The 27,753-nt window shown below is 45.4% G+C and overlaps 1 protein-coding gene across 1 annotated transcript in view; it reads right to left on the reverse strand.

Annotated features, from left to right (window-relative positions):
* The window catches only part of TRIO (trio Rho guanine nucleotide exchange factor), a 796,191-nt gene that overhangs the window by 503,497 nt on the left and 264,941 nt on the right, over window positions 1–27,753 (reverse strand). The window contains 1 exon segment of the mRNA XM_040431356.1: window positions 20,450–20,569. Coding sequence (XP_040287290.1) covers window positions 20,450–20,569 — 120 coding nt within the window.

A 27,753-nucleotide genomic window follows, 5' to 3' on the forward strand; every position in this document is an offset into this window, starting at 1 on the left:
TATCTCTGTGAGAAAACAAGGCCATTCATATTATTATAGTACATAAATCAACAATGTAAGAAACATTCAGAGAGACGCCTAGAGGTCTGTTTCTAATTGCTACAGGTGTCAGAATTAATCCCTATAGCTTTGAATTAAAGCTTTTAAGGTCAAATGTATAGAATACATTTTATTCAGACTTACATAAGTTAACCCTTTATACAATGATGCAAATAGCTTATACAGCAGTGCCACCTAGGTATCAGTAGGTGACATTACAACAGTAGCAAAAGTGCATTCTGAGTAAGGTTATGATGTCACATTTTTTATCAATGGTCACGCCCATCCGACAATGATTGGAAAGTTCCAAACTATGAAGATGTGTCTAACTGATAAGTTTGTGATCATAAACCATACACAGAGAGAGGAAAAGGAGAGAGGAAGGAGACAAGTAAAGCTCTCTAGAGGGCTCTATCAAGATGAAAGCCATGGTGAGATGCGCTATGATGGACCACCCAGCTTTCCTAGGAGCAGAAGTGAGATTCCTACTAGGACTTGGTAAGAGACACAGAAAATGATATTTCATTTTATTAAGACTAATTTGATAGTGTGGTTGAAATTATACCATCTAGATTGGCGAATAAATAAATAATTAAATGAATTGATTATCTCCATGTTGAGATGTAGTCTTAGGATATTGTGAGGCTCATTCTACCTGCAGAAGAATCATGACTCATAATTTAGCAAAGCATTAAATGATTGCATGTATATGTATATATGTATATATATATATATATATATATATATATATATATATATATATATAGAGAACATTCTTCACCAAGCTAAGTGATGGATTCCCACAGGAAAGACTTGTTTCAAGTCCTTCCCATTTAAGATATGATCTAGCAAAGATCCTAGATCCCTGTTATTTGTCTTAATATTTTAATATTCTTACCAAAGTCATATATGTGAAAATAGTCCAGGATGGGGCGGAAGGATACAGTTATCTCTTCTAAGTTATATCCTTGGATGGAACTGCCCATGCCTGAGGTCATGTGATGTGTAGTTGGTTAGAGGGGAAAAGAATGTATTTAGCATTCCATATTGATGTCTAGAATTAAAGGGCTTCTGTCAGCCCACTAAACGGTTTTTTTTTTGTTTTTTTTTGTTTAATAATAATCCCTATACTGCGAGCTCTGCATACATAAGTTAAATAATCATTTTGGTTCAGTAGAGTTTGATAAAAAGCTATTTTTAAAATATGTAAATTACCTTGCTGCCAGCAAGTAGGGCGGCTACTTGCTGGTAGCAGCCGCATCCTCCAATCCTAATGACGCCCCCTCCGCATTGTGATCGACAGGGCCAGGGAACGGAATCGTTCTCTGCTGGCCCTGCCTGTTTGCATTCAAAATCTGGCGCCTGCGCCGCGGCCGTACCTATCTTCAATCTGCGCGGGCGCACTGAGAGGCGTCCACTTGCTCGGCCGCCCCATCCTCAATGCGCCTGCGCCGATGACGTCACATCTACACCCGGCGCAGGCGCATTGAGGAGCGAGCGGCCGCCTCTCAGTGCGCCTGCGCAGATTGAAGATAGGTACGGCCGCGGCGCAGGCACCAGATATTGAATGCAAACAGGCAGGGCCAGCAGAGAACGATTCCGTTCACTGGCCCTGTCAATCACAATGCGGAGGGGGCGTCATTAGGATCGGAGGATGCGGCTGCTACCAGCAAGTAGCCGCCCTACTTGCTGGTAGCAAGGTAATTTACATATTTTAAAAATAGCTTTTTATCAAATTCTACTGAACCAAAATGATTATTTAACTTATTATTTAACCGTTTTTTTTTGTTTTGTTTACTAATAATCCCTACACTGCGAGCTCTGCATACATAAGTTAAATAATCATTTTGGTTCAGTAGAATTTGATAAAAAGCTATTTTTATAATATGTAAATTACCTTGCTACCAGCAAGTAGCCGCCCTACTTGCTGGTAGCAAGGTAATTTACATATTTTAAAAATAGCTTTTTATCAAATTCTACTGAACCAAAATGATTATTTAACTTATGTATGCAGAGCTCGCAGTGTAGGGATTATTAGTAAACAAAACAAAAAAAAAAACGGTTTAGTGGGCTGACAGAAGCCATTTAAGCTTGTAATGCTTTATATTAACGCTATATATATATATATATATATATTCATTTGCATGTATCAGTGTTTATTCACTTATATATGTTTATAACCTTGTAACCAATAAACCTGTTTATTATTGTATAATGCAGAACTACATGTTTATCATTAACGTCATCTCACGTCAAAAATAACTTATCTGAGGAAATAGTCAGACTCAGATGAGAATTGTATTGATTAGTTAGTCTACAATTCACAAGGTCATGATTTAAAAAAAAATTATGACAAAGTTTATCCAAATTATTTTTTTATGGTTAATTATTTTTATGACCATAATTAATAATTCTTAATTGAATTATTACCGGCACACTGGGTGGCACATGGGGCATACTGGGTGGCACTGTGGATGGGTCACTGTTAACAGGGGGCACTGCGGATGTCACTGTTAACAGGGGGCACTGCAGATGTCACTGTTAACAGGGGGCACTGCAGATGTCACTGTTAACAGGGGGCACTGCAGATGTCACTGTTAACAGGGGGCACTGCAGATGTCACTGTTAACAGGGGGCACTGCAGATGTCACTGTTAACAGGGGGCACTGCAGATGTCACTGTTAACAGGGGGCACTGCAGATGTCACTGTTAACAGGGGGCACTGCAGATGTCACTGTTAACAGGGGGCACTGCAGATGTCACTGTTAACAGGGGGCACTGCAGATGTCACTGTTAACAGGGGGCACTGCAGATGTCACTGTTAACAGGGGGCACTGCAGATGTCACTGTTAACAGGGGGCACTGCAGATGTCACTGTTAACAGGGGGCACTGCAGATGTCACTGTTAACAGGGGGCACTGCAGATGTCACTGTTAACAGGGGGCACTGCAGATGTCACTGTTAACAGGGGGCACTGCAGATGTCACTGTTAACAGGGGGCACTGCGGATGTCACTGTTATGGGGGCACCAGGAATCCATGTCACAATTTCCATGCCAACCGCGGCTCCCCGACCAGATAAGAAACTGGCTGTATCATACACTGCTCAAAAAAAATAAAGGGAACACTTAAACAACACAATGTAACTCCAAGTCAATCACACTTCTGTGAAATCAAACTGTCCACTTAGGAAGCAACACTGAGTGACAATCAATTTGACATGCTGTTGTGCAAATGGGATAGACAACAGGTGGAAATTATAGGCAATTAGCAAGACACCCCCAATAAAGGAGTGGTTCTGCAGGTGGTGACCACAGACCACTTCTCAGTTCCTATGCTTCCTGGCTGATGTTTTGGTCACTTTTGAATGCTGGCGGTGCTTTCACTCTAGTGGTAGCATGAGACGGAGTCTACAACCCACACAAGTGGCTCAGGTAGTGCAGCTTATCCAGGATGGCACATCAATGCGAGCTGTGGCAAGAAGGTTTGCTGTGTCTGTCAGCGTAGTGTCCAGAGCATGGAGGCGCTACCAGGAGACAGGCCAGTACATCAGGAGACGTGGAGGAGGCCGTAGGAGGGCAACAACCCAGCAGCAGGACCGTTACCTCCGCCTTTGTGCAAGGAGGAACAGGAGGAGCACTGCCAGAGCCCTGCAAAATGACCTCCAGCAGGCCACAAATGTGCATGTGTCTGCTCAAACGGTCAGAAACAGACTCCATGAGGGTGATATGAAGGCCGGACGTCCACAGGTGGGGGTTGTGCTTACAGCCCAACACCGTGCAGGACGTTTGGCATTTGCCAGAGAACACCAAGATTGGCAAATTCGCCACTGGCGCCCTGTGCTCTTCACAGATAAAAGCAGGTTCAAACTGAGCACATGTGATAGACGTGACAGAGTCTGGAGACGCCGTGGAGAACGTTCTGCTGTCTGCAACATCCTCCAGCATGACCGTTTTGGCATTGGGTCATTAATGGTGTGGGGTGGCATTTCTTTGGAGGGCCGCACAGCCCTCCATGTGCTCGCCAGAGGTAGCCTGACTGCCATTAGGTACCGAGATGAGATCCTCAGACCCCTTGTGAGACCATATGCTGGTGCGGTTGGCCCTGGGTTCCTCCTAATGCAAGACAATGCTAGACCTCATGTGGCTGGAGTGTGTCAGCAGTTCCTACAAGACGAAGGCATTGATGCTATGGACTGGCCCGCCCGTTCCCCAGACCTGAATCCAATTGAGCACATCTGGGACATCATGTCTCGCTCTATCCACCAACGTCACGTTGCACCACAGACTGTCCAGGAGTTGGCAGATGCTTTAGTCCAGGTCTGGGAGGAGATCCCTCAGGAGACCGTCCGCCACCTCATCAGGAGCATGCACAGGCGTTGTAGGGAGGTCATACAGGCACGTGGAGGCCACACACACTACTGAGCCTCATTTTGACTTGTTTTTAAGGACATTACATCAAAGTTGGATCAGCCTGTAGTGTGTTTTTTCCACTTTAATTTTGAGTGTGACTCCAAATCCAGACCTCCATGGGTTGAAAAATTTGATTTCCATTTTTTTATTTTTGTGTGATTTTGTTGTCAGCACATTCAACTATGTAAAGAACAAAGTATTTCAGAAGAATATTTAAATAATTCAGATCTAGGATGTGTTATTTTTGTGTTCCCTTTATTTTTTTGAGCAGTGTACATTACTGTCAAATCGTCAGTTCGGTCAGGAGAGTGTGGTCGGCCTGGCAGATCATGGTCTTATCTCTAGTGTATAACACATGCTGTCCCAAGATAAACCCTTCAGCAGTCAGGACCAAAAAATATAGGATTAGGCCTCATGCACAGGACCGTATCCGTTCTGCTTTCTCCAAGTAGCAAATCTGCTAAATGAGGACACTGCCTGTGTGAGATGTGCATTATTTTCCAGAGCCATTGAGTTCTATGGGTTTTAGATCTGCATTATGAGGACCAGAATAAGACACGTTCTATCTTTTGCTGTACTGATATATGGATGTGGAATGCACACTAGTGAAGTCCATGTGCTTTCCGCATCTGTATGTCAGTTCTGCAAAAAAAATAAAAAAAAATATTCTGGTCCTCATAATGCAGACCTGAAATCCACAGACAGTATCCTTATTTAGCAGATCTGCGTCTCGCAGACCGCAATATGGATACAGTAGTGTGCATAAAGATTTAGATACACAGCTCAGCAGGCTGTATCATGCAAAATGGGATTAGATACACAGCTCAGCAGACTATCATAGAAGATGGGATTAGATACACACTTCAGCAGATACACACTTCACACAGGATAGGATTAGATACAGATGTGTTTGCTGTTTATCCATGGTGAGGGCAAAGCCTATGGACAGTCAGTAATGGGATTTAGACACTGAGTGAGAAGTAGATTCATGTCTGGGTGTAGAAAGATGGACACAGGAGTTGTAGTGGGTGTAGCCGCTGCAGACAGAGCAGTATGGGGGGGCGTGGCCAGCCTGTGACTCATCTATGTGCAGTGCAGCTAGGCTTATGTATCAATAAAGTTATGTATTCAACAAAACAAGAAGGGGAGAAAGTAAACAGATCTGCCAGGATAATGTGATGTCTTCCAGGGGGAAGGAAAGCTCAGACATGAAAAACAGGTATTGGGGGCATATGTATGCATGGTGGGGGGTGTTAGGAGCACATAAAAATAATTTTGATTTTGGGACCGGACAAACTCAGGGTTATCTGACTTCAGCAATGTCATTTATCATATAGAGAAAGTTAATACAAGGCACTTTTGTTATTATCCATATTGCTTCCTTTGCTGGCTTCAATCATTTTCCCATTCTATTATTCACTGCTCGTTTCCATGGTTATGGCCTCCCTGCAGTAGTGGTCGTGCTTACACACTATAGGAAAAAGCACCATCCTCTCTGGTGATCGGGACCGTGGGAGTGCACATAGGCTGGTGCTTTTTCCTATATTGTGCAAGCATGACCAGCCTGCTGGATTGCAGGGTGGTCATAACCATGGAAACAAAGTATATAATGTGATGGAAAAATCAATCCTGCCAGCAAAGGAGGCAATATGGACAATGTCGGCAGATTATGCCACAAAAATAGCAACAGCTATCAAAGTATACAATGGACAGTTACAACATATTTTTGTGTTGTTTGGGCATTTGGAGGGGTAGTACCCTTAAAGGAAATCTGTCCCCACGATAACGGACTAATATCTGTAGTAATATATGAGTAGTACTGCACATATAGAGTCCATATCACCATTTTTTATTTTTTTTCCTATTGCCCCCCATTCCTCTGATGTCCACACTCAATGCATTGCTGAAAAACACTGTCCAAATGCTGTGTTGTGCCAACATAATGAAGAGGACTCATGCACAGCAGTCATGACAATGTAATTCAATGCACCGCTCTGTAGCCCCGCAAAAAAATTAGAACATGTCCTATTCTTGTCCGTTTTAGGCATTGTTACAACGGATCCGTAAAAAAAAAATATATAAAATAAAAATGAATGGATGGCATACTGATGTCATCCGTTTTGTTTTTGTTTATTAGGATCTGCAATTTGCGGACCGCAAAATACATACGGTCGTGTGCATGTAGCAGTAATGCAATTGAATGTTCTCTGAAAATCAAATTATTGTACAAAACATCTTTAAATTGCCATTTCAGGTGGCTTTTCAACACTATACCTGGGCATTATGTGACATGTAGCAAATTTTTTATTTCCCCTCTGAGAACTCCACCAGTTTTACCTGACTTAGGGTACTTTCACACTAGCGTTTTTTTATTTTCCGGCACCGAGTTCCGTCATAGGGGCTCAATACTGGAAAAGGACTGATCAGTTTTATGCCCATGCATTCTGAATGGAGAGTAAACCGTTCAGGATGCATCAGAATGTCTTCAGTTCAGTCACTGAACGGCGTTTTAGACGGAGGAAATACCGCAGCATGTATTCGTGTCAGATACGGCATTAAAAATACCGTAATGCCGGATCCATCCTTCCGGTTTGCGCAGACCGGTAAAAATGTGAAAAAAATATATTTAACTGATCCGTTTCTCCGGATGACATACGAAGAGACGAATCCGTTCTTGCAATGTAAATGCTTTCAGTTTGCATGCAGATTGCTGGATCCGGCAGGCAATTCCGGCAACAGAACTGCTTGCCGGATCACTCTGCCGCAAGTGTGAAAGTAGCCATAGTAGGAAGAAACTAGCTGATATGTTGTCTCCCATACACTACACACACACACACACACGAGGGAATTCTGCTCTTATATCACTTTGTAGCTCATTCTCAAAGGCAGCAGCAGGAAACATACTATATAGCACTACTGTTAATCCAGCATTGGGGAGAGGCAGAACACTTAGTAAATGCTGCAGCAGGATCTGTATGGGTTTGGCCGTCTCTTTTCAGGAGCAGCTACTCCACCTCTCTCCATAGGTTTCATCTAGAACCTGATCTCTCAGTAGGCTGCTAACACGTCTTTACAGACAGATTTCAGCAATAACCAAGAGTGAATGATTAGCACAAAAGAGACAAGGGAGCAGAGTAAAAGTCTGGTAAGTGGAAAAAGAGCAATTCTTCACATTATTATAACATCCCTTGTATTCATTTTAAAAACAACTTAAAAGCTTTGGGCATCTTTAGGTTTAGGAGGACCTGTCACCACAAAATGTGGAGCAATCTAAAGGCAGCATGTAATTGAGTAATAATTTATACATTTTACGCTGATTTTTCTGAACTCAGGCTAGGCTACTTTCACACTAGCGTTTTTTGCGGATCCGTCATGAATCTGCAAAAACGCTTCCGTTACAATAATACAACCGCATACATCTGTTATGAACGGATCCGGTTGTATTATGTCTTCTGTAGCCATGACGGATCAGTCTTGAACACCATTAAAAGTTAATGGGAGACGGATCCGTTTTCTATTGTGCCAGATTGTGTCAGAGAAAATAAATCTGTCCCCATTGACTTACATTGTGTGCCAGGACGGATCCGTTTGGCTCAGCCTCGTCAGGCGGACACCAAAACGCTGCAGGCAGCGTTTTGGTGTCGCCTCCAGAGCGAAATGGTGACTGAACGGAGACAAACTGATACATTCTGAGCGGATCCTTTTCCATTCAGAATGCATTAGGAAAAAAATTATCTGTTTTGGACCGCTTGTGAGAGCCCTGAACAGATCTCACAAACTGAAAGCCATATGCCAGTGTGAAAGTGGGCCATCATTAGTGATTGACAGCTATCTCTGTATATAATCCTGCACAGAATAGATGAGTAAACAACTAATATTTACCATATGTCTATATAAAATATAGACATATTGTATGACTAAACATGACATAAAATATAGACATTTTTCGCTTCCTAGAATGCATGGATAGAGATGCTGCCAGGTGTAACTTTTTTCAATTTTCAAATATCAAGTGAACAGAGCTTAGCCCCGCCCAGGCCATTGATACTAGTCGTGACGTTACTGGGCCTGCGGTAAACAGCGAGAAGGCTGCAGCGCTACTGCCAGCGCAGCTTCCTTCTCAAATACCCCCGCCGATCAGATATTTACTTTATCCACTTTAGATCGGCATCATTTTTTTAGGGACGTGAAAAGGCTTAGGCTGGGTTCACACGGGCATTGCGGGAAAATGTGCGGGTGCGTTGCAGGAACACCCGCGATTTTTCCGCGCGAGTGCAAAACATTGTAATGCGTTTTGCACGCGCGTGAGAAAAATCGCGCATGTTTGGTACCCAAACCCGAACTTCTTCACAGAAGTTCGGGCTTGGGATCGGTGTTCTGTAGATTGTATTATTTTCCCTTATAACATGGTTATAAGGGAAAATAATAGCATTCTGAATACAGAATGCAAAGTAAAATAGGGCTGGAGGGGTTAAGAAAAAGAAAAAATAATTTAAATCACCTTAGTCCATTTGATTGCGTAGCCGGCATCTCCTTCTGTCTCCTTTGTTGAATAGGACCTGTGGTGAGCATTAAGTACAGTTACAGGACCTTTGATGATGTCACTCCGGTCATCACATGATCCATCACCATGGTAAAAGATCATGTGACGTACCATGTGATGACCGGAGTGACGTCATCAAAGGTCCTGTAACTGTACTTAATGCTCACCACAGGTCCTATTCAACAAAGGAGACAGAAGGAGATGCCGGGCTACGCGAGCAAGTGGACTAAGGCGAGTTAAATAATTTTCTCGCCCAGTTTCCTTGGGGGACACAGAAGACCTTGGGTATAGCTCATCTCTCCAGGAGGCGTGACACTAAGTGAAAACTGTTAAGCCTCTCCTCCAGCAGCTATACCCTCAGCCTGGAGAGAGAGACTGCCAGTTTTTGCTTAGTGTCCAAGGAGGCAAGACACTCCCTGCTCTGCAGGGCTGTTTTCTCCTTGTTCAAATTTTGTTTAAATTTTTGATTTTTACTGTTTCCTTTTCTTTTTCTTTTTGTTCCAGACCATCAGGAACAACATAGACGCACTAGACCTCTCTGTTTCTCCCGGGGTTGAGCTGCGCCAGTGCCAGTCACCCGCACTGCTGCCTCCCCCACAGAAGGAAAGGTGGATCAGGGCAGCTTAGCTCCCCTACATCCCGCCAGCGCAAGGGTCGCCCGCACGCCAAGTTCCTCTTCCAGCATCCTGCCACTACGGTGCCAGTAGCTGAAGGGGCGACCCTGCTGGAACGGACCGAGGGTGAAGACGACTATGGTGAGAGATTGGCTTCTCCAGCCCTACGCCCCTTCCCCCCACCCTGGTCTCCTGCGTGCCTGACCCCCATACTGGGCCTCTGGACCCTTCTGTCCCTGCTAGACCTAGGCTGGGGTGGGGGGAAGGGGCGTAGGGCTGGAGAAGCCAATCTCTCACCATAGTCGTGGTGTGGGCACCCGCGGCCGGTATGTGCCGCTCCGTAGGCCCGGCCGGTACTTTAAATACTGTGCGGCCCCGGCTTCACGGCCTACTAGGCCGCAAAATTCAGGCCTCTGTGGAGGGGGCTGGAACTTCTCCAGGGGCGAATTCTTCCCGCCTGGAGGTTCCCCCGCCCGCAGAGGATCGCAGTGCCGCCCCCCAGGCCGGATCCCTGTTAACCCTTTGGGTACAGGCCGGCTTCCGATGGGCCTGTATGGCTGGCCCCCCCCCCCCTTTTTTTTCCTGCTTCTCAGAGGATCTGTGCCCCTGTAGGTGGCTCCCCTTTCTGCCTCAGTGAGGCTGTGTTATATAAAAAAAATTAAAATAATAATAATAAATTATTTATTATATATATGACTTGTGGGCTGCGCAGGACGCTGCAGCCTCATCTCAGAGTGCTGCCTGTATACATGCCCCCCTTCCATAGGCGGCATGGTGTCGCGCTCCCCGGCTGCGGCGCTGTCAGGGTCATTTTCCCCTTCTAGGCGGTTTCTTGCCCTCTCCGCGCTACGGCGCTGGTCAAGTGCATGCGGCCCTTTCTGTAGGCAACATTCGTCACCCTCTCCAGTTATGGTGCCTGCCATGTGCAGGACCCCCCTCCTGGGCGGGATACTGCACTCTCCCTAACTGCGGGTTGGCCTTGTGCATGATCCCCCTTTCATTGGCGGCCTACTGCAGTTTCTCCGGATACAATGCTGGCCATGTGCACGACCCCCTTCCATAGGTGGAACACGGCACTCTCACTGTATTCGCTGCCGGCCATGTGCGTGACCCCCTTCCATAGGCGGAACGCTACACTCTCACTGGATTCGTTGCCGATCATGTGCATGACCCCCTTTCTTAGGCGGAATACTGCACTCTCACCGGATACGGTGCTGGCCATGTGCACGACCCCCTTCCTTAGGCGGAACGCTGCACTCTCTCTGGATTCGCTGCCTGCCATAGGCATGACTCCCTTCTGTGGACGGCATTCGGCACTCTCACTGGATTCACTGCCAGCCATGTGCATGACCACCTTCCATAGGCGGTATGATGCACTCTCATTGGATTCACTGCTGGCCTTGGGCATGTCTCCTTCCCTGGTGGCGGCATACATACACTCCCTCGGTCAGTGGTTGTTCTCTCGCCGGTACGTTGTTGGCCATGTGCATGAACCCTATACATGGTGGGGTGCTTGCACTCTCTCTGGATCCGCTGCCGGCCATATGCATGACCCCTCTTCCGTAGGCGGTGTACGCACTCTAACTGGATTCGCTGCCGGCCATGGGCATGCCTCCTTCAGGTGACATACACACATTCTCACCGACTGCTCGCACTCTCCCTGGATGCGATGCTGGCCATGTGCATGACCCCCCCTCCCCCCCCTTCCTTTTCTGGGCGGCATACTACACTCTCACCGGATACGTTGCTGGCCTTGAGCATGGCTCTCTAACATGGGTGGAACGCTTGTGCTCCCATTGGATACGTTGCTGGCCTTGTGCGTGACCACTCCTCATTCCACGGGCGGAATTTTGCACGCTCACGAGATTCAAGGCTGTCCTTGTATGTGCTGTGCTGGACTTGCACATATTCCCCCTTCATTGGTGGAGTAGTTACACACTCACGAAATTTCGGTGTTGGGTGAATTGTTGTACACTCACTTAATGCTAGGAGAGCCCTGTGCATGTCCCCCTTTTCATTAGGTGGACCTCCTGCGTTCCTGCTGGATACTGTGTGGCCATGTGCATGGCGCCTTTCTGGGCGAAGTATGGTATGCCCTACTTCTCTGACGTAGGTACGGCCTTGGGCATCACCCCCTTTTTGGGGCGGGCCTTTGCACTCTTGCCGACTGCAGTTTGCCAGGTACATTTCCCCCCTTTCGGGGCGGTCAGTTTGCGTTCCATCGCATACCATACTAGTCTTGTGCATAACTCCTTTTCAGTTTGCACTTCCGTAGATACTGTGGCACTCTGTGGCTGGCCCTTCGGTTCCTGTCCGTTTGTCCTTCTGCTCCCCCACTCCGGGTGGATACGGGACAACTTTGCTCGGGGGCCGACGGGACCAGTTCTACCTGTGTTACTGGTCTGCGCCTGATCATTGGGTTTTCACCCGCTTGCCCAGGCGACTCAAGTGGGCTTGCTAGTGTTCGCTCCTGCCCGTGTTTCGTACAGTATCTGTTGTAGGACATAGGTTTTTACCTGGGGTTCTGTGGGAAGGTGGGCGTTTCCCCACTCTACCTTTCTCTCTCTATGGTTCTGTCTTTCTCCAGTCCAGCCTGGACCTGGGACTGGGACTCTGTCGCTTGACGTATTAGGTGTCAGCGCTGTCCTTCCTCTTTCAGCGTTCCCCGGCCCTCTGGGCCTGTCTGGACCTTCTTCCGTGGAGCGGCTCTTGGGTTCCTTTGTACTGCCCTCCGGTACCGCCCTGGGAACTACATACTGGGCTCTTGGCGCTCTAATCTTTCCCTTGGAGCCATTACAGAAGTTCTCTCTACTCCTTCTGTCCTGTACGGTTGTGTGTTTCTGTAGCCATCGTGTCTCTGACGGGTGCCTGAGTGGCGGCCCTTCTTGTTCCGAGCCTTCTGTCTTTCCCCAGGACAGGGCTGTTCTCCATTCCGTCTCTTCTTTCCTTCTGTAGGTGGTGTTTGTCTTTCATTTCATCGAGGCAGTCGTCCTCCCCTTCCCACCCCCGGGAACGGACACTTCACCGATTTGGACGTTGTTTGGGCCTTGCAGTTTTTACTTGGAGATCTCAGACTCTTGTCGACGTTCGGTCTCTTGTGTTTCCAGGAGGTCCGTGCAAAGGGTTGACGGCCTCCAGGGTGGCTTTCCTCCGCCTTCTCAGAGTGGCTATTGCTGTGGTTGCCGCACCAAGGGCAGGGTTCTGCCTTTGGTGTCACCATTCATTTCACCAGAGCTGTCGGTTCCTCCTGGGCCGGAGGCATTAGGCTTCGGCCATGCATTTGTGCAAGGCGGTCACTGTCTTCCTTGCACACCTTACCGAGTTCTACAGGGTGCATACTCGGGCTTCGGCGTATGCTGCCTAAAGCCGCCTGGTCTGCAGGTGGCTGTTTCTTGATGCCTTCGGGTGCTTCACCTTGGTGCTGTGGTCCCTCCCCTCTTGGACTGCTATTGAACGTCCCAAGGTCTTCTGTGTCCCCCAAGGAAACTGGGCGAGAAAACGAGATTTTTGTATAACTTACCAGTAAAATCTCTTTCTCGCTCTTTTCTTGGGGGACACAGCACCCACCCTTTCTTTGTTCTTCTCTGCACGGTTTCAGAGTTTGTTTTACTTGTTGGGTAGTTGGCTTGTTGGTTCCACATTGTTGGTCATTGACTTTTCTCACTACTTGGACACGCAACTGGCAGTCTCTCTCTCCAGGCTGAGGGTATAGCTGCTGGAGGAGGGGCTTAACAGTTTTCACTTAGTGTCACGCCTCCTAGGGAGATGAGCTATACCCAAGGTCTTCTGTGTCCCCCAAGGAAAGAGCGAGAAAGAGATTTTACTGGTAAATTATACAAAAATCTTGTTTTTTTATTTTTTTTTAACCCCTCCAGCCCTATTTTACTTTGCATTCTGTATTCAGAATGCTATTATTTTCCCTTATAACCATGTTATAAGGGAAAATAATAATGATCGGGTCTCCATCTCGATAGTCTAGCAACCGTGCGTGAAAATCGCACCGCATCCGCACTTGCTTGGGGCCTGCGTTGCGTGAAAAACGCAGAATATAGAGCATGCTGCCATTTTCACGCAACGCATAAGTGATGCGTGAAAATCACCGCTCATGTGAACAGCACCATAGAAATGAATGGGTCGGTATTCAGTGCGGGTGCAATGCGTTCACCTCATGCATCGCATCCGCGCGGAATACTCGCCCGTGTGAAAGGGGCCTTATAAATTTAGCAGCGGGGGGGGGGGGGGGGGGCGTGGCCAACTGCCGACATGAGAGCACGCGTTTGAGTGCAGCTCCGCTTACCCTCTGTAATTCTGCATCATCCTGACAAACTGCCGACTCCAGGCACAGAGTGGACGGTGTGTAAACGCAGGAGGAGACCCCGCACACTGACGATGGGGCCTAACAAAACACAGACTGCCGCGGAGAGGCTGAAAGAATTCGCCTGGTCTGAGGCCCAAAATCGCGCCGCGACCGCATCACCATCGCGCGCGGAGGTCACCCGTGGGCAGGCCGCTCAGCAGGCAGAGGCCGAGGAACCCACCGAGCCTGAATTTACTCTTAAGGCTGCCTATGATCAGCTCCTGGTGGCGATCTCATCATGCCAGTCATCGCTCACCAGGAAGCTGGAGGAGGTGAGGGTTGCCGTTAGCCTGCTCCGCCATGACATGCAGCAATTGCGGGATCGGGTCAAGACCACCGAGGACCGAGTATCTGCCCTGGAAGATCTGACCAGACCGATAGAAGAGAGAGTGTAAGACCTGGAGAGATCTGTGGGTCAGTGGCAACAGAAATGCGACAATCTGGAAAATAGATCGCGTCGCAATAATGTGAGGATCCTGGGCCTACCTGAGAAAGCTGAGGGCAGAGATCCAGCGGCATTCTTGGAGACTTGGTTCAAGGAACAGTTCCCTGAGGCACCCTTTACTCCTGCCTATGCAGTGGAGAGAGCCCATCGTGTTCAAGCCAGACAACCACCACCTGGGGCTCCCCCAAGACCACTTCTGGCGCGACTTTTGAATTGGAGGGATCGTGACCTCATTCTTAGCCAGGCCAGGAGAAAGCAAGATATCAGGCATGACAACGCAAGGGTCTCCCTTTTCCCGGATTTCTCGGCTGATCTCCAGAAGAGAAGGGCCACGTTTGTTGCGGTCAAACGCCGTCTCCGAGAGCTAAATTTACAGTACTCTATGGCTTACCCAGCTCGCCTAAGAGTAATAGATGGCGACAAAACAGTCTTCTTCAGCGACCCCAGGGAGGCTGAGGACTGGGCCTCGAGGATGGCTGCGCGTCCTCCCCCGCGCTGATTTGCTCATCGTCTACATAGCAAGTATTACCTGTCCCTTCATGTCTACCATGGGTGGGATTTGTTCAGAGACTCCCTGACTTTATTACGAGTTATAGAGGCTTTCTGCCATGTTATAAAAAGGCTGCGTCCTCTTGCTGGCCTCCGGAGAGGGGTCGCTCTGCCCTCAAGGGCTTCTATGATTTGACCTGTGGACGATATATTAACATGTCCCATTTTCTTAAGTTAATGTTGGCAGTTTTCATGATCTAGACGTAATGAGGGAAGGAGCATTACCTGTGTGGTATTAACAACCATCTACACCATACAGGTCCCTGAGTTTAGGACCACTCAGTTAGTCGGTCCTGCACCTGACACACTCAGGTTATTCATGTTATTGTTATAAGCTGTGTTATTGTATGTTCAAGTTTACTCGTATCAAGTATGGCCAAATTTCTACAACTTATTCACAGGGAGGCTGTTTTATTGGGGGGTTCAGGTGTCTGAACTGACGGTACACGTACTGTATGAGGGGTTATATGTCCTTGATTCAACAATAGTGTTATTATGGCCCCCTTGAGAGTCATGTCATGGAATGTCAGAGGTTTGGGAGACCCTAAAAAGAGGATTGCAGTATTCTCCCAGATTCAGTCCTTTAATCCTCATATATTGGGACTTCAGGAGACTCATCTCACCCCGGAAACGGGAAACAGGCTAAAAAAAAACCTGGGCCCAGCACTTATTTAGCGCCTGCGGTAGTTCACACTCCAGAGGAGTAGCACTCCTGTTTCATAGAAGCCTTAGGTGCGAGATTCATCACTCGGTGGTGGACCCAGGGGGTCAGTACATTTTCATATTTGCTCATATTGACGGTGTCCCCTATGTGATTGTCAATCTGTATAACTCACCCCCTGCATCTCTCTCCCTGCTGCAGGCAGTCGTGGGATTTATGACTCATTATCCCACTGCTCGCTTCCTGTGTATGGGAGACTTCAATCAGGTGATGAGTGAAGATATGGACAGATTTAGTGGCAGAGCTGACAGGGGTGGGATGGGAAGTGAAAGCACGACCCTTACTAGAATTTCTCAGGAGATGGGATGGATAGGTATATGGAGGGCTAGGAATCCACATACTAGAGAATATTCTTGCTTACACCCTCCAGAGGTGCTCTATCTAGAATAGACTATTTATTCAGCAATTCCATAGTATACACAGATTTGGAGGACATTCACCATGGACCGCAGGGACCCTCTGATCATGCCCCGGTGTTAGCTGAGCTGGCAATCTCTAACTCTCTTAGCTCTGGCAGTAAAATGCGTGTTCACCCTTTTTGGCTCACCTTATTTGGTTTAACCGACAGAGTCCCTGATCAACTGAAAGTGTTTTTTGAGGTCCAGAATGCCTCCACTGATCCCTTATTATTGTGGGAAACATTAAAGGCGTATCTCAGAGGTTGCCTTAAGTCCTCCATATCATATGTCAAGAGAGAAGCGCAGCGTAAAGAGGAAGATTTACACGCTAGTTGCAAGGTGGCAGAGAGGGCGTTTACAGAGTCCCCCACGGAGGAGCGCAGAGTGGAGTGGATGTCTAAAGGTAGACAATACATGTTGCACTTGGAAGAAAAGAGCAAGAGAAAACTTTTTTCCTTAAGCAGCAGGCGTTTGAGACAGGCAATCAGGCAGGGAAACTACTTGCGCATATAGAACGTGCCAATACTATGGCTCCACCAGTACTTCGCCTAAGAGAGACTGATGGACGCATTGTGGAGACGATTCAAGATATATTGAAGTGCTTCCATGTTTTTTATGCGGATCTATATAGGTCAGCGGCTAAATTACACAGAGCAGGAATTAGAATCATATTTTAGTGAAGTTTCCTACCCTAAATTAAACGAACTGGACAGGGGTATCATCGAGGAAGATATCACCTTGGAAGAGGTGGAAAGAGCTATTATGGACTTGCCAACAGGAAAGGCCCCTGGACCGGACGGCATCCCGGTGGAGGTGTATTCTAGGTATAAGGAGAGTTTGGGCCCACAGTTGCTGAAGCTGTATAGAGCTGCGCACTCCGGCGGATCACTGCCGGAATCGATGTACGATGCCTCCATCGTTGTGATTTTAAAACCCGGCAAGGATCCGCTGGACTGCGGATCTTATCGTCCAATCTCGCTTTTGAACTTGGACTATAAAATTCTGACTAGGATTTTAGCCAACAGATTGAACAAGGTGATAACGTCTGTGATACACACTGACCAATCTGGTTTTATGCCTGGGAGATCCACCTCGGACAATATCAGGAGAGTGCAAGTGATTGCGCAGGTGGGAGTTGCTGAGAAAGCGAGGTGGGCATTAGCCTCTCTAGACACGGCTAAAGCTTTTGACTCCCTAGAATGTCCCTTCTTAACAGCTGTGCTGAGGAGCTTTGGCTTTGGTCCCAATTTCATTAGCATACTCTAATAATCCCTCTGCACGTATTCAGCTTAATGGCTCATACTCTGAAAAGATTTCTCTACTTAGGGGTACGAGGCAGGGATGCCCGCTCTCGCCTCTTTTGTTCGCAATAGCGATAGAACACCTGGCAATAAGAATTAGACAGGATCCAATCTACACAGGGGTGTCTGCGGGAGGCAGAGAGGATAGAATAGGATTGTATGCGGATGACTTGATCCTGTTTATGTCTGATCCGGAAGCGTCCCTCCCGAGAGCGATTGAAGTCATTGCGTCCTTTGGGCGATATTCTGGACTGCACATAAACTGGGGCAAGTCTGCCATCATGCCTCTATGGGCAGACGACTGGCCGGATTGTCATTACAATTTGCCTGTAGTTGACAGGTTCAAATATCTAGGGGTAATGATCACCAAGGTACCGCAGCTCTCCTACACTTTGAATATTGAGCCCCTAGAAACAGTGTTTCAAGATAAAATAAAAACGTGGGAATCACACACATTGTCAGCTATGGGAAGACTGAACCTGGTGAAAATGGTTCTGTTACCCAAGGGTTTATACCTGTTGTCTCATGCCTGCACACCGATTCCCCGAGGATTCTTTAAGCGCATTCACGCTCTGATCACGGCCTTTGTCTGGGGTAGGTCCAGAAGGAAGCTCTCGCTCCCGGTTCTTCAAAGGTCAAAACTGCAGGAGGGTGCTGCCCTTCCTGACTTTTTTCTATACGTCATAACAAGTCAGTTGAGATTTTTGAGGTGCTGGGTCACTGAGGCTCCACGGCCCAATGCAGAATCTTATCTGTATGAACATCTGCAAGTATCTATGTTATGGCCCGTCCTAGAAGGCTCTGGTCATTTACAAAAGTGCACCCTTCCAATCCACAAATTAGCCCATCAGATATGGCAAGCGTCCAAGTTGAATACGTATAAAGATTTACCTAGTGAGATTCCCATATGGGACAACTGCATGTTTCCCCATTTATCACGGCTAGAAGGGGTGGCAGAGTGGAGGAGATATGGGATTCGAATATTGGGGGATATATATGAGGGAGGTCAGCTGATCACATTCTCACACATCCAAGACAGATTTCTGGTGCCACGCACCCTCTTCTACAGGTACCTCCAGCTGCGACATGCACTACAGGACCAATTTCGAGGTGGAAATAGATGCATATCTAAGTATCCTATCATTGGAGTTCTGAGATCCCAGGGTCCTAGAGGGATAGTATCAGCCCTCTACACACATTTGCTTGACTGTCGTATGCTGGTGACCCCGTTGGCTGTCGAGAGCAAGTGGAAGATGCTCATACCCTCTCTAACTGCTGATGAGTGGGAGGAGGCTTTAATAGCCCCAACTAGAGTGTCCCCCTCTATTAACAACAAGATGATTCAGCTCTTTATCCTACACTAATCTAACTCCCACTAGACTTCAAAAGATGGGTAGGATTGATCACTCCAGGTGCCATAGATGCAGTGCAGAGGGTGCTAATTTTTGGCACATGATCTGGGATTGCCCAATCATCCATCAGTATTGGGTATCGGTACTGGAGGTTCTCAAGGCTCCGGTCCCTCCGACATTGCAGCTGTGCCCTAAGATGTGCATTTTGGGTATAGTAGATGAGGAGTCTTGGTCACATTACCACAGAATTTTCTTAGAAAAAACACTGTTTCTAGCTAGGAAGGCGATTGCCCTGCGATGGATGGGAGATTCTCCCCCCTCAAAGGGACAATGGCTCTCCTTAGTAAATATTACGGTTTCCATGGAGAATATAGTCTATAAACATAGAGGATGCCCGCAAAAATTTGATAGGGTTTGGGGTGATTGGTGTTCATCTCCACTTACTCTGCATACTTTGCGCCAGCACTCGACAGCTGGCGATCCTTAAGGGTTCTCTTAACATATGAGGTGTTATCTGTTGGACAGTGCTGCATTCACTATTAACTGTTCATTTGAGTATGTAATGAGCCTGTATCGTTCTGTTTTATAATTGCATCATCTGTGCAATTATCATGTAAAACTCACATATGTGACTCCAGCTACTTGTTATATTAGCCTCTAAAAAGCATTGTATCTGCATTTCTGACTGGCCCCTGTGCGGGTAAATATGATGTCATGTGTGTGCCATACTTGTCTTATTCTCCTTTAATAAAACGAGTTTAAAGGGAACCTGTCACCAGTTTTATGGTGTCCTAAGGGCAACATAAATAAGTGACTGATTCTCATAGCACAATGCTGGGTCACTTTCTTTAATTGACCCAGTCAATCTGCCAACATCTTGTATTGAAAAGCTCCAGCTCATAATTATGAGTCATGAATATTCATGAGCTGCTGACTCTCCCCGCCCACCTGCTGCTGAATGACAGTTTGTTTCCATATGAACCAGCAGCAGGTGGGCAGGGGAGTGGCTATTGCTCTGAATTAAATATACGCTGGACTCAATGACATCACGCTGGACTCCAATCAGCTCATTAGCATGCGGCATCTTTGTGTGTATATTATGAGGTAACCATCTGTCACACCAGTAAGTGAATACATCTAAGGCACTTTTTTTTAGTTAATGATTGTATATAATTAGTTAGATTATAATCAAATATCCACATGACAGGTTCCCTTTAAAAAAAAAAATTTAGCAGCAGTTTTTCAAACTTCCACTGGTCTGCCTCAATTTTTGGCCGATTTTCAATTTTAAACCTTTTTTGGAACATAGGTGTTAACAGAGAACTAAAACTTAATATTTACTACCCTAATTGTAAAGCTTTTATAAATATCTCATAAGTGGTCATATTGTACTGAGCGACTCAAATAACAGCCTCAGAAATGGGAGGTGCAGCTTGTTGATTTTGGGAACTCCATTTCTAGGAATTTTTTTCAGGCACATGGTTCAGGTTTACAGAAGCCATGAAGTGGCAAAACATTAGAAACACCACTAAAAGTCCCCATTTTGAAAACGACACCCCCATTCAAAATAGTCAGAATTTTAAGCCAAGTAATTATATTTTTCCAATAAGTTTTAACAGGAAAAAAGCATCTCAAACTGTTACCCAATTTCTCAAGAGTATGGCAATACCCCATAGGAGGTTGTAAAGTGCTCTTTCAGAGGACATGAGCGATGCTTACCTCTATTGCATGTTGAAACTGCTCATGTTCCCTTTGGAGCTGCTCTGCCTCTTGCAGTGAACTGGCCGTTATCAGGCCAGCATTTAGCATGGATTCACCATTTCTGATCCAACCAAGAACCTGAAATATTTAAGTTGAAAACATTATATACTGTGGGAGATTTAGTAAGATAAATGTGTAACTCTGACACAAAAAGTGGCATATAATTTATTATTTTACAGTTTAGGTACCGGAATTAAATGGATTCGGTTTGAGTCCTAATGCATCATGAACAAATCTTTTTCCATTCAAAATGCATGTGTGAAACAGGCCTAACAACATAAACCATTTGTGGGGTGGATATTATTAGTTAGAGTCTGGTAAGGAAGAAACGTGCGTCTTAGGCTTCTTTCACATCACCGTTCAGCGGAACCTAAGGACCCCATAGACCAGGGGTACTTAACTAGTTTTATTAAAAAGTCCACATACCTGGGTCTGCAGTCAGGCAAAGGTCCGAGCTGAATGCCAATAGTTAAGATGAATGCCCCCATTAGTGCCCCCAGTAAGAATAATTCCCCACCTCCTCCATTTGTTTGCACCGCGGTGAACACTCTGCTGAGTGGAAGCTCAGGACAGGACCTGGGCTCCAGTGTGATCTCACAGATATTGTCCTGTACATCCAGTCAGCAGTGAGCGTTCCCCTACAGCACAAGCTAATGGAGGAGGTGAGCTCTTTTTTTTTTTTATTAACACAAGTGGTGGTGGAGGTAAATGCTGTACTAATGAGCGTCCCACAATGGAAGTGCTCATTAGTAACAGTACTTTCAGGAAAATACCGGCAATTAATATTGCCAGTAGAAAAAAAATTACCGCCACTGGCAGGGCCACTAAAATACCGGCCTTGCCGTTGAGATACTGGCTGGGTGGCAACTCGAGCCGCAGAACAGAAGTATGTATTTTTGTTCCACATCCAATCCCCATTATTGGTGGATTGGATGTGGACCCCTTCATTTCAATGGGGCCACAAAAGATGCACACAGTACATATTGTGCTCTCTGCATCTTTTGCGGCCCCATTGAAATGTAGGGGTCCGCATCCAATCCACCAATAATGGGGATTGGATGTGGAACAAAAATATCATGGTGTGAATGGAGCCTTATCTTTATGTCACCATTACAGAGAGACACACAGGCAAGATGGGAATATGCCACTGACACTGTGGAGTCCTTTCCTGCAGTCAGTTCCCGCCCTGTCTGTACCCCTCAGACATCACTCCCTCCCCCCCCCACCACCACAAACTGTGGACTTTATTCGATTGGTGGCAGTGGTGATGTCCAGCTTCATCTCCAGCATCATGTAAGTGCCCTTTGGAGTTTGAAGCTTCCTTATGTGCCGCTGCTGCAAAAGAGGAGGGACTGAGCGAGCCGAGGAAGACAGCTTCCTCCACGTGCAGGCGCTGGATGAAAGCGCTGAGAAAGACAAGTCCCGGTGCCTGCATGTGGAGGGACCTGTCTCCCTCAGCGTGCACCTCCCCTTCCATCCAGCTCCTGCATGGGGAGGAGCTTGTGCCCCAGCACTTTCCGGCGCACTAGCAGATTAGGAAGCACCCTAAAGAGCTGCTTCCTATGGAAGGGATGGCAGGGGTCCGGACAGCTGGTGTCCGTTAGTTGAGTACCCTGCCATAGACTATAATGGGGTCCGTTAGGCTTTCGCTCAAGAAGTTTTTTGAAGCGGAGACAAAAGTCCTGCATGCACTACTTTTGTCTCCACTCCAAAATCATCTGAGCGGAAACTTAAAAAACCCCATTATAGTCTATGGGGTCCTTAGGCTCCGTTCGGCTCAGTTATGTGCCGAATCTGTCCTTTCCGTTTCCTGCTCCTAAACGGAGCAGGAGAACAGAAAGGCTGAACGGTGATGTGAACGAAGCCTTAGACACATAGCAAGTTGTATTATATTTATCATACAGCATGGTACATTGTGACAAATTTGGGCAATTGCTGATTGCCTGGTCTAGTTTTATCTTTACAGGAGTTATGCCATGACTAATGTAAAAAATAAAAATCAGACGACATCATATAATACACAACAATCTTTTTCTAACAAATTATAACCAGTCCTGTATCTCACATAGATCCAGAGATATCTCCATTCATTGCTTTGATAGATTTATATTACTCTGGCAGCTCAAGGGGAGTGTCCATTCTGCCACAACACTCTCCCTATCACAACTCAGGAGGCAGTTGAAGCATGAAATTGAGCATGTGCGGCCATCTCAATGAGCAGGACAAAGAAATAAGAAAAACAAAAACAGCCGGTGGCGCAATAGCAATACATTTTAATGAATAACTCAATGGCAATGCAAAATTTTTAATTACATGCAATTAAAAAAGAAATTAGATCTAGGTGCTGGTTTGAAAACTGTAGAATATTTTTTGCAAGAGAATCCCTTTGAGACTATAATGTTTTACAAATGGAGAAGCATGTTGTAACAATAGATAAAATCATTTTTATGGTATGTAATGGGTAATAACATAGTTAAATTCTTGGCTAAGATGAATAAATCAATAGCATTAAACAAACTGGCCATGATTTCATACTGGAGCTGCATACGATCACAAATTATAGAAGTCGACAGAACTTAGGACCTGTCACTAGGAAAATATAGTGTAATTTATAAAAATACTCTATTTGTCCAATTAGGCACAAGGACTAAAGATGCCCATACACATGAGGAAAATAGTCAATACTGCTAAATTTGGTGGGCCCGATCAACTAGCTTATATGCAGACACATCTTTTGGGTATGCTGAAGTGAGATAAGCTGCTAGACACTTTCCTCTCTCCAATGAGAACACATGCACACTCAGGCTAAACTGAGCATGCATGTGTATAAGGAAGCTGAAAAGAATAGCTGTTGGACAAATGAGTTGATGTTTGTCTAATGCAGGTTTATGGGCACCTTAACACCTTAGGGACCGGGCTCATTTTCACCTTAAAGGGGTATTCCCATTTTAATGATCATATTTTATTTAATTATATAACCTCCAGGGAACATTTGGCTAAATATATTGTTTTAAAAAAAAAAAATACTGTTCGCTTTATATTTGAAGTCTCCAATTCGATTGTTTATTTTCGCTGCCCATGGATACGGCCACAGCTCGCCTGCCGCATCCATGGGCCGCGCTTGCGCAGAAGAACTCTGGGGATCCAGTGGCCGGCCTCCCTTGCAAGCGCGAACAAGCATGGCTCTGGACTTTTATATAAAATGGCTGCAGATAGAGGGTCTTGTTGTGACCATCAATCAGCAGCCATCTTATGGACAGTACCTCTATGTGGTGGAATGAGACAAATACCATATGTACTAAAGGGGTTGTCCCATGAAAAAGATTCTAAATTTTTCAAACCAGCACCTGGATAAGGGCTCTTTCACATGAGAGGATGCCGTGCGTGGAATCCACTGCGTGAATGACAGCCAAGGCCCGCTCTGGCCAGCAGAGACACGGAGCGTTAACTTGACGGATAATGCTCTGTGCCTCTCTTTACTACAAAATCACAGTGACAACTTTATCTCACCATGATTTTGTAGTAAAAAGATTGTGTGATAGGGAGAGCTGAGACACGCCCCCTTAGCTGCAGAAGAAAAGACACTCCCCTTGAAGTGTAAGCTTAATATAAATCTAGCAGAGCAATCTGAACAAGTAGTGTGGAGATATTTGGATCCATGTGAAAATAACCGCTTTAACTAATCGATCTTCTTGCCACAGGGCAGAAGGGCAATTTTAAAAAAAAAAAAAGAGAGAACCCCTTTAACCCCTTAAGAACTCAGCCCTATTTCACCTTAAGGACTTGGCCATTTTTTGCAAATCTGACCAGTGTCACTTTATGTGGTGATAACTTTAAAACGCTTTTACTTATCCAGGCCATTCTGAGATAGTTTTTTCATCACATATTGTACTTCATAACACTGGTAAAATGGAGTAAAAAAAAAAAAAAAACATTTTTATTTATAAAAAAATACCAAATTTACCAAAATTTTGCAAAAATTTGCAAATTTCCAAGTTTCAATTTCTCTACTTCTATAATACATAGTAATACCTCCAAAAATAGCTATTAGTTTACATTCCCCATATGTCTACTTCATGTTTGGATCATTTTGGGAATGCCATTTTATTTTTTGGGGACGTTACAAGGCTTAGAAGTTTAGATGCAAATCTTGAAAATTTTCAGAAATTTTCAAAAACCCACTTTTTAGGGACCAGTTCAGGTCTGAAGTCACTTTGCGAGGCTTACATAATAGAAACCACCCAAAAGTGACCCCATTCTAGAAACTACACCCCTCAAGGTATTCAAAACTGATTTTACAAACATTATTAACCCTTTAGGTGTTCCCCAAGGGTTGATGGCAAATGGAGATGAAATTTCAAAATGTAAATTTTTTGCCAAATTTTCCATTTTAATCAATTTTTTCCACTAACAAAGCAAGGGTTAACAGCCAAGCAAAACTATATTTATTGCCCTGACTCTGCGGTTTACAGAAACACCCGATGTGTGGTCGTACACCACTCTACGGCCCCACGTCAGGGCGTAGAGGGAAAGGAACGCCGTGTGGTTTTTGGAAGGCAGATTTCGCTGGACTGGTTTATTTACACCATGTCCCATTTGAAGCCCCCGATGCACCCCTAGAGTAGAAACTCCAAAAACGTGACCCCCATTTTGGAAACTACGGGATTAGGTGGCAGTTTTTTGGTACTATTTTAGGGTACATATGATTTTTGGTGTCTCTATATCAGTGTTTCCCAACCAGTGTGCCTCCAGCTGTTGCAAAACTACAACTCCCAGCATGCCTTTGGCTGTGCGGGCATGCTGGGAGGTGTAGTTTTGCAACAGCTGGAGGCACACTGGTTGGGAAACACTGCTCTATATTACACTTTTGCTCTATATTACATTGCTCTATATATAACACTTTTGCTCTATATTACATTGCTCTATATATAACACTTTTGCTCTATATTACATTGCTCTATATTACACTTTTTGTGAAGCAAAGTAACAAAAAATATCTCCATTTGCCATTGACTCTTGTGGAACACATAAAGGGTTAACAAAGTTTGTAAAAATCAGTTTTGAATACCTTGAGGGGTGTAGTTTCTTAAATGGGGTCACTTTTTGGAGTTTCTACTCTAGGGGTGCATCAGGGGGCTTCAAATAGGACATGGTGTCAAAAGAAAAGTCCAGCAAAAACTGCCTTCCAAAATCCATATGGCATTCCTTTCCTTCTGCGCCCTGCTGTGTGCCGGTACAGCTATTTACGACCACATATGGGGTGTTTCTGTAAACTAAAGAATCAGGGCAATAAATATTAAGTTTTGTTTGGCTGTTAACCCTTGCTTTGTTACGGGAAAAAATGGATTAAAATGGAAAATCTGCCAAAAAAGTTTTTATTTTTTATTATTTACAATGTTCATCTGACAGATTAGATCATGTACTATTTTTATAGAGCAGGTTGTTACAGACGCAGGGATACCTAATATGTTTACATTTTAAAATTTATTTAAGTTTTACACAAGAATATCATTTTTGAAAAAAAAATTATATCATTTTAGTGTTTTCATAGTCTGAGAGCCATAGTTTTTTTATTTTTTGGGCAATAGTCTTAGTTAGGGTCTCATATTTTGCAGGATGAGATGACTGGTTTAATGGTATTATTTTGGGGTGCATATACCTTTTTGATCGCTTGCCATTACACTTTTTGTGATGTAAGGTGACAAAATTATGGCTTTTTTTTACACCATTTTTTATTTTATTTTTACGTTGTTCACCTGAGGGGTTAGATCATGTGATATTTTTATAGAGCAGGTTCTTACGGACACGGCAATACCTAATATGTGTACCTTTTTCTATTTATTAAGGCTTTACACAATATCATTTTTTAAACCCAAAAAACTTGTTTTAGTGTCTCAATAGTCTGAGAGCAATATATTTTTTTATTTTTTGGGCCATTGTCTCATGTAGGGGCTCATTTTTTGCGGGATGAGACGACGGTTTGAATGGTACTATTTTGGCGTACATATGACTTTTTTGATCACTTTTTTTGGAAGTAAGGTGAGCAAAATTTCAATTTCTTCATAGTTTTTATTTTTTATGGCGTTCACCGTGCAGGGAATGTAACAAGACCGTTTTATAGATCGGCTCGTTACGAACTCGGTGATATATAACATGTGTAGGGAATTTTTTTAATTTTTAATCAAGGAAAAATGTTTTTTTTTTATTTTTACTTTTTTTAATTTTTACTTTTTTTTTTTTTTTTTACCCAGACCCACTTGGTTCTTGAAGATCCAGTGGGTCTGATGTCTGTATAATACAGTACAGTACACTATATAGTGTACAGCACTGTATTTCACTCACACTTTGTCTGAACAGATCTCTGCCTTTAGCACAGATCTGTTCAGCACCATGGACAGCAGGATGCCTGAGAAGGCGTCCTGTTGCCATGGGAACCTTCCCCGTCTGCCACAACTGAGCAGACGGGGAAGGGGAGGGAGGAGGGCTCCCTCCCTCTGTCACCCCATCTTGTCCGGGGGCTGCAAAGGCACAGCAGCCCCCTCCCTCTTCACCTCTTCCATACAGCAGTCCCTACAGACTGCGGCATGGAAGGGGTTAAAACGGCGGACATCTGCACAGATGTCTGCCATTTGAATCGGAGTGTCAGCAATGAGCTGACACTCTGATTCAACCGCTCGGCCATTCTGAAAATAAACAGGAGGGCGGGCGAAAGATCGCGCACCCGCCCCCCACACTGCCGCACGCCTCCCGCGCCGACCGCAAGGGATCAGAAACTTGCATAAGCGCTAAAAAACGCAGGTATGAATTGACCTGCGGTTTGTAGCGATCGGCAATGCGGGGGGGGGGGGGTGGTCACAGGGTGGCTGCTGAATGATTTCAACAGGCACCCTGTTCCGTGCGTCAGTGATCAAAACTACACAGGACGTACCGGTACGCCCTGGGTCCTTAAGGACTCGGGAAACGGGGCGTACCGGTATGCCCTAAGTCCCTAAGGGGTTAAAATTTACACCAAAATTTTACGTAAGTAATTACGTACAAATGTGGTCGAACTACAACTGTGCCAAGAAAAGTGTGACAAATTCCTACAAAGCAATATAGGACGTTGATATCTAGCTATTACAAGTATTTGGCTGCAGTTGTTACACACAACATATAAAGCAAACCTCTCACCATGAAAACGCAGTCTCATCTGCCAGCATAAGGTTACACAGCAAGATGAGCTGAGCAGACTTGATATATAGACTACCTGCATGTCATGGCTG

Source organism: Bufo bufo, chromosome 5, assembly GCF_905171765.1.
Source record: "Bufo bufo chromosome 5, aBufBuf1.1, whole genome shotgun sequence".
NCBI classification, from domain to species: Eukaryota; Metazoa; Chordata; class Amphibia; order Anura; family Bufonidae; genus Bufo; species Bufo bufo.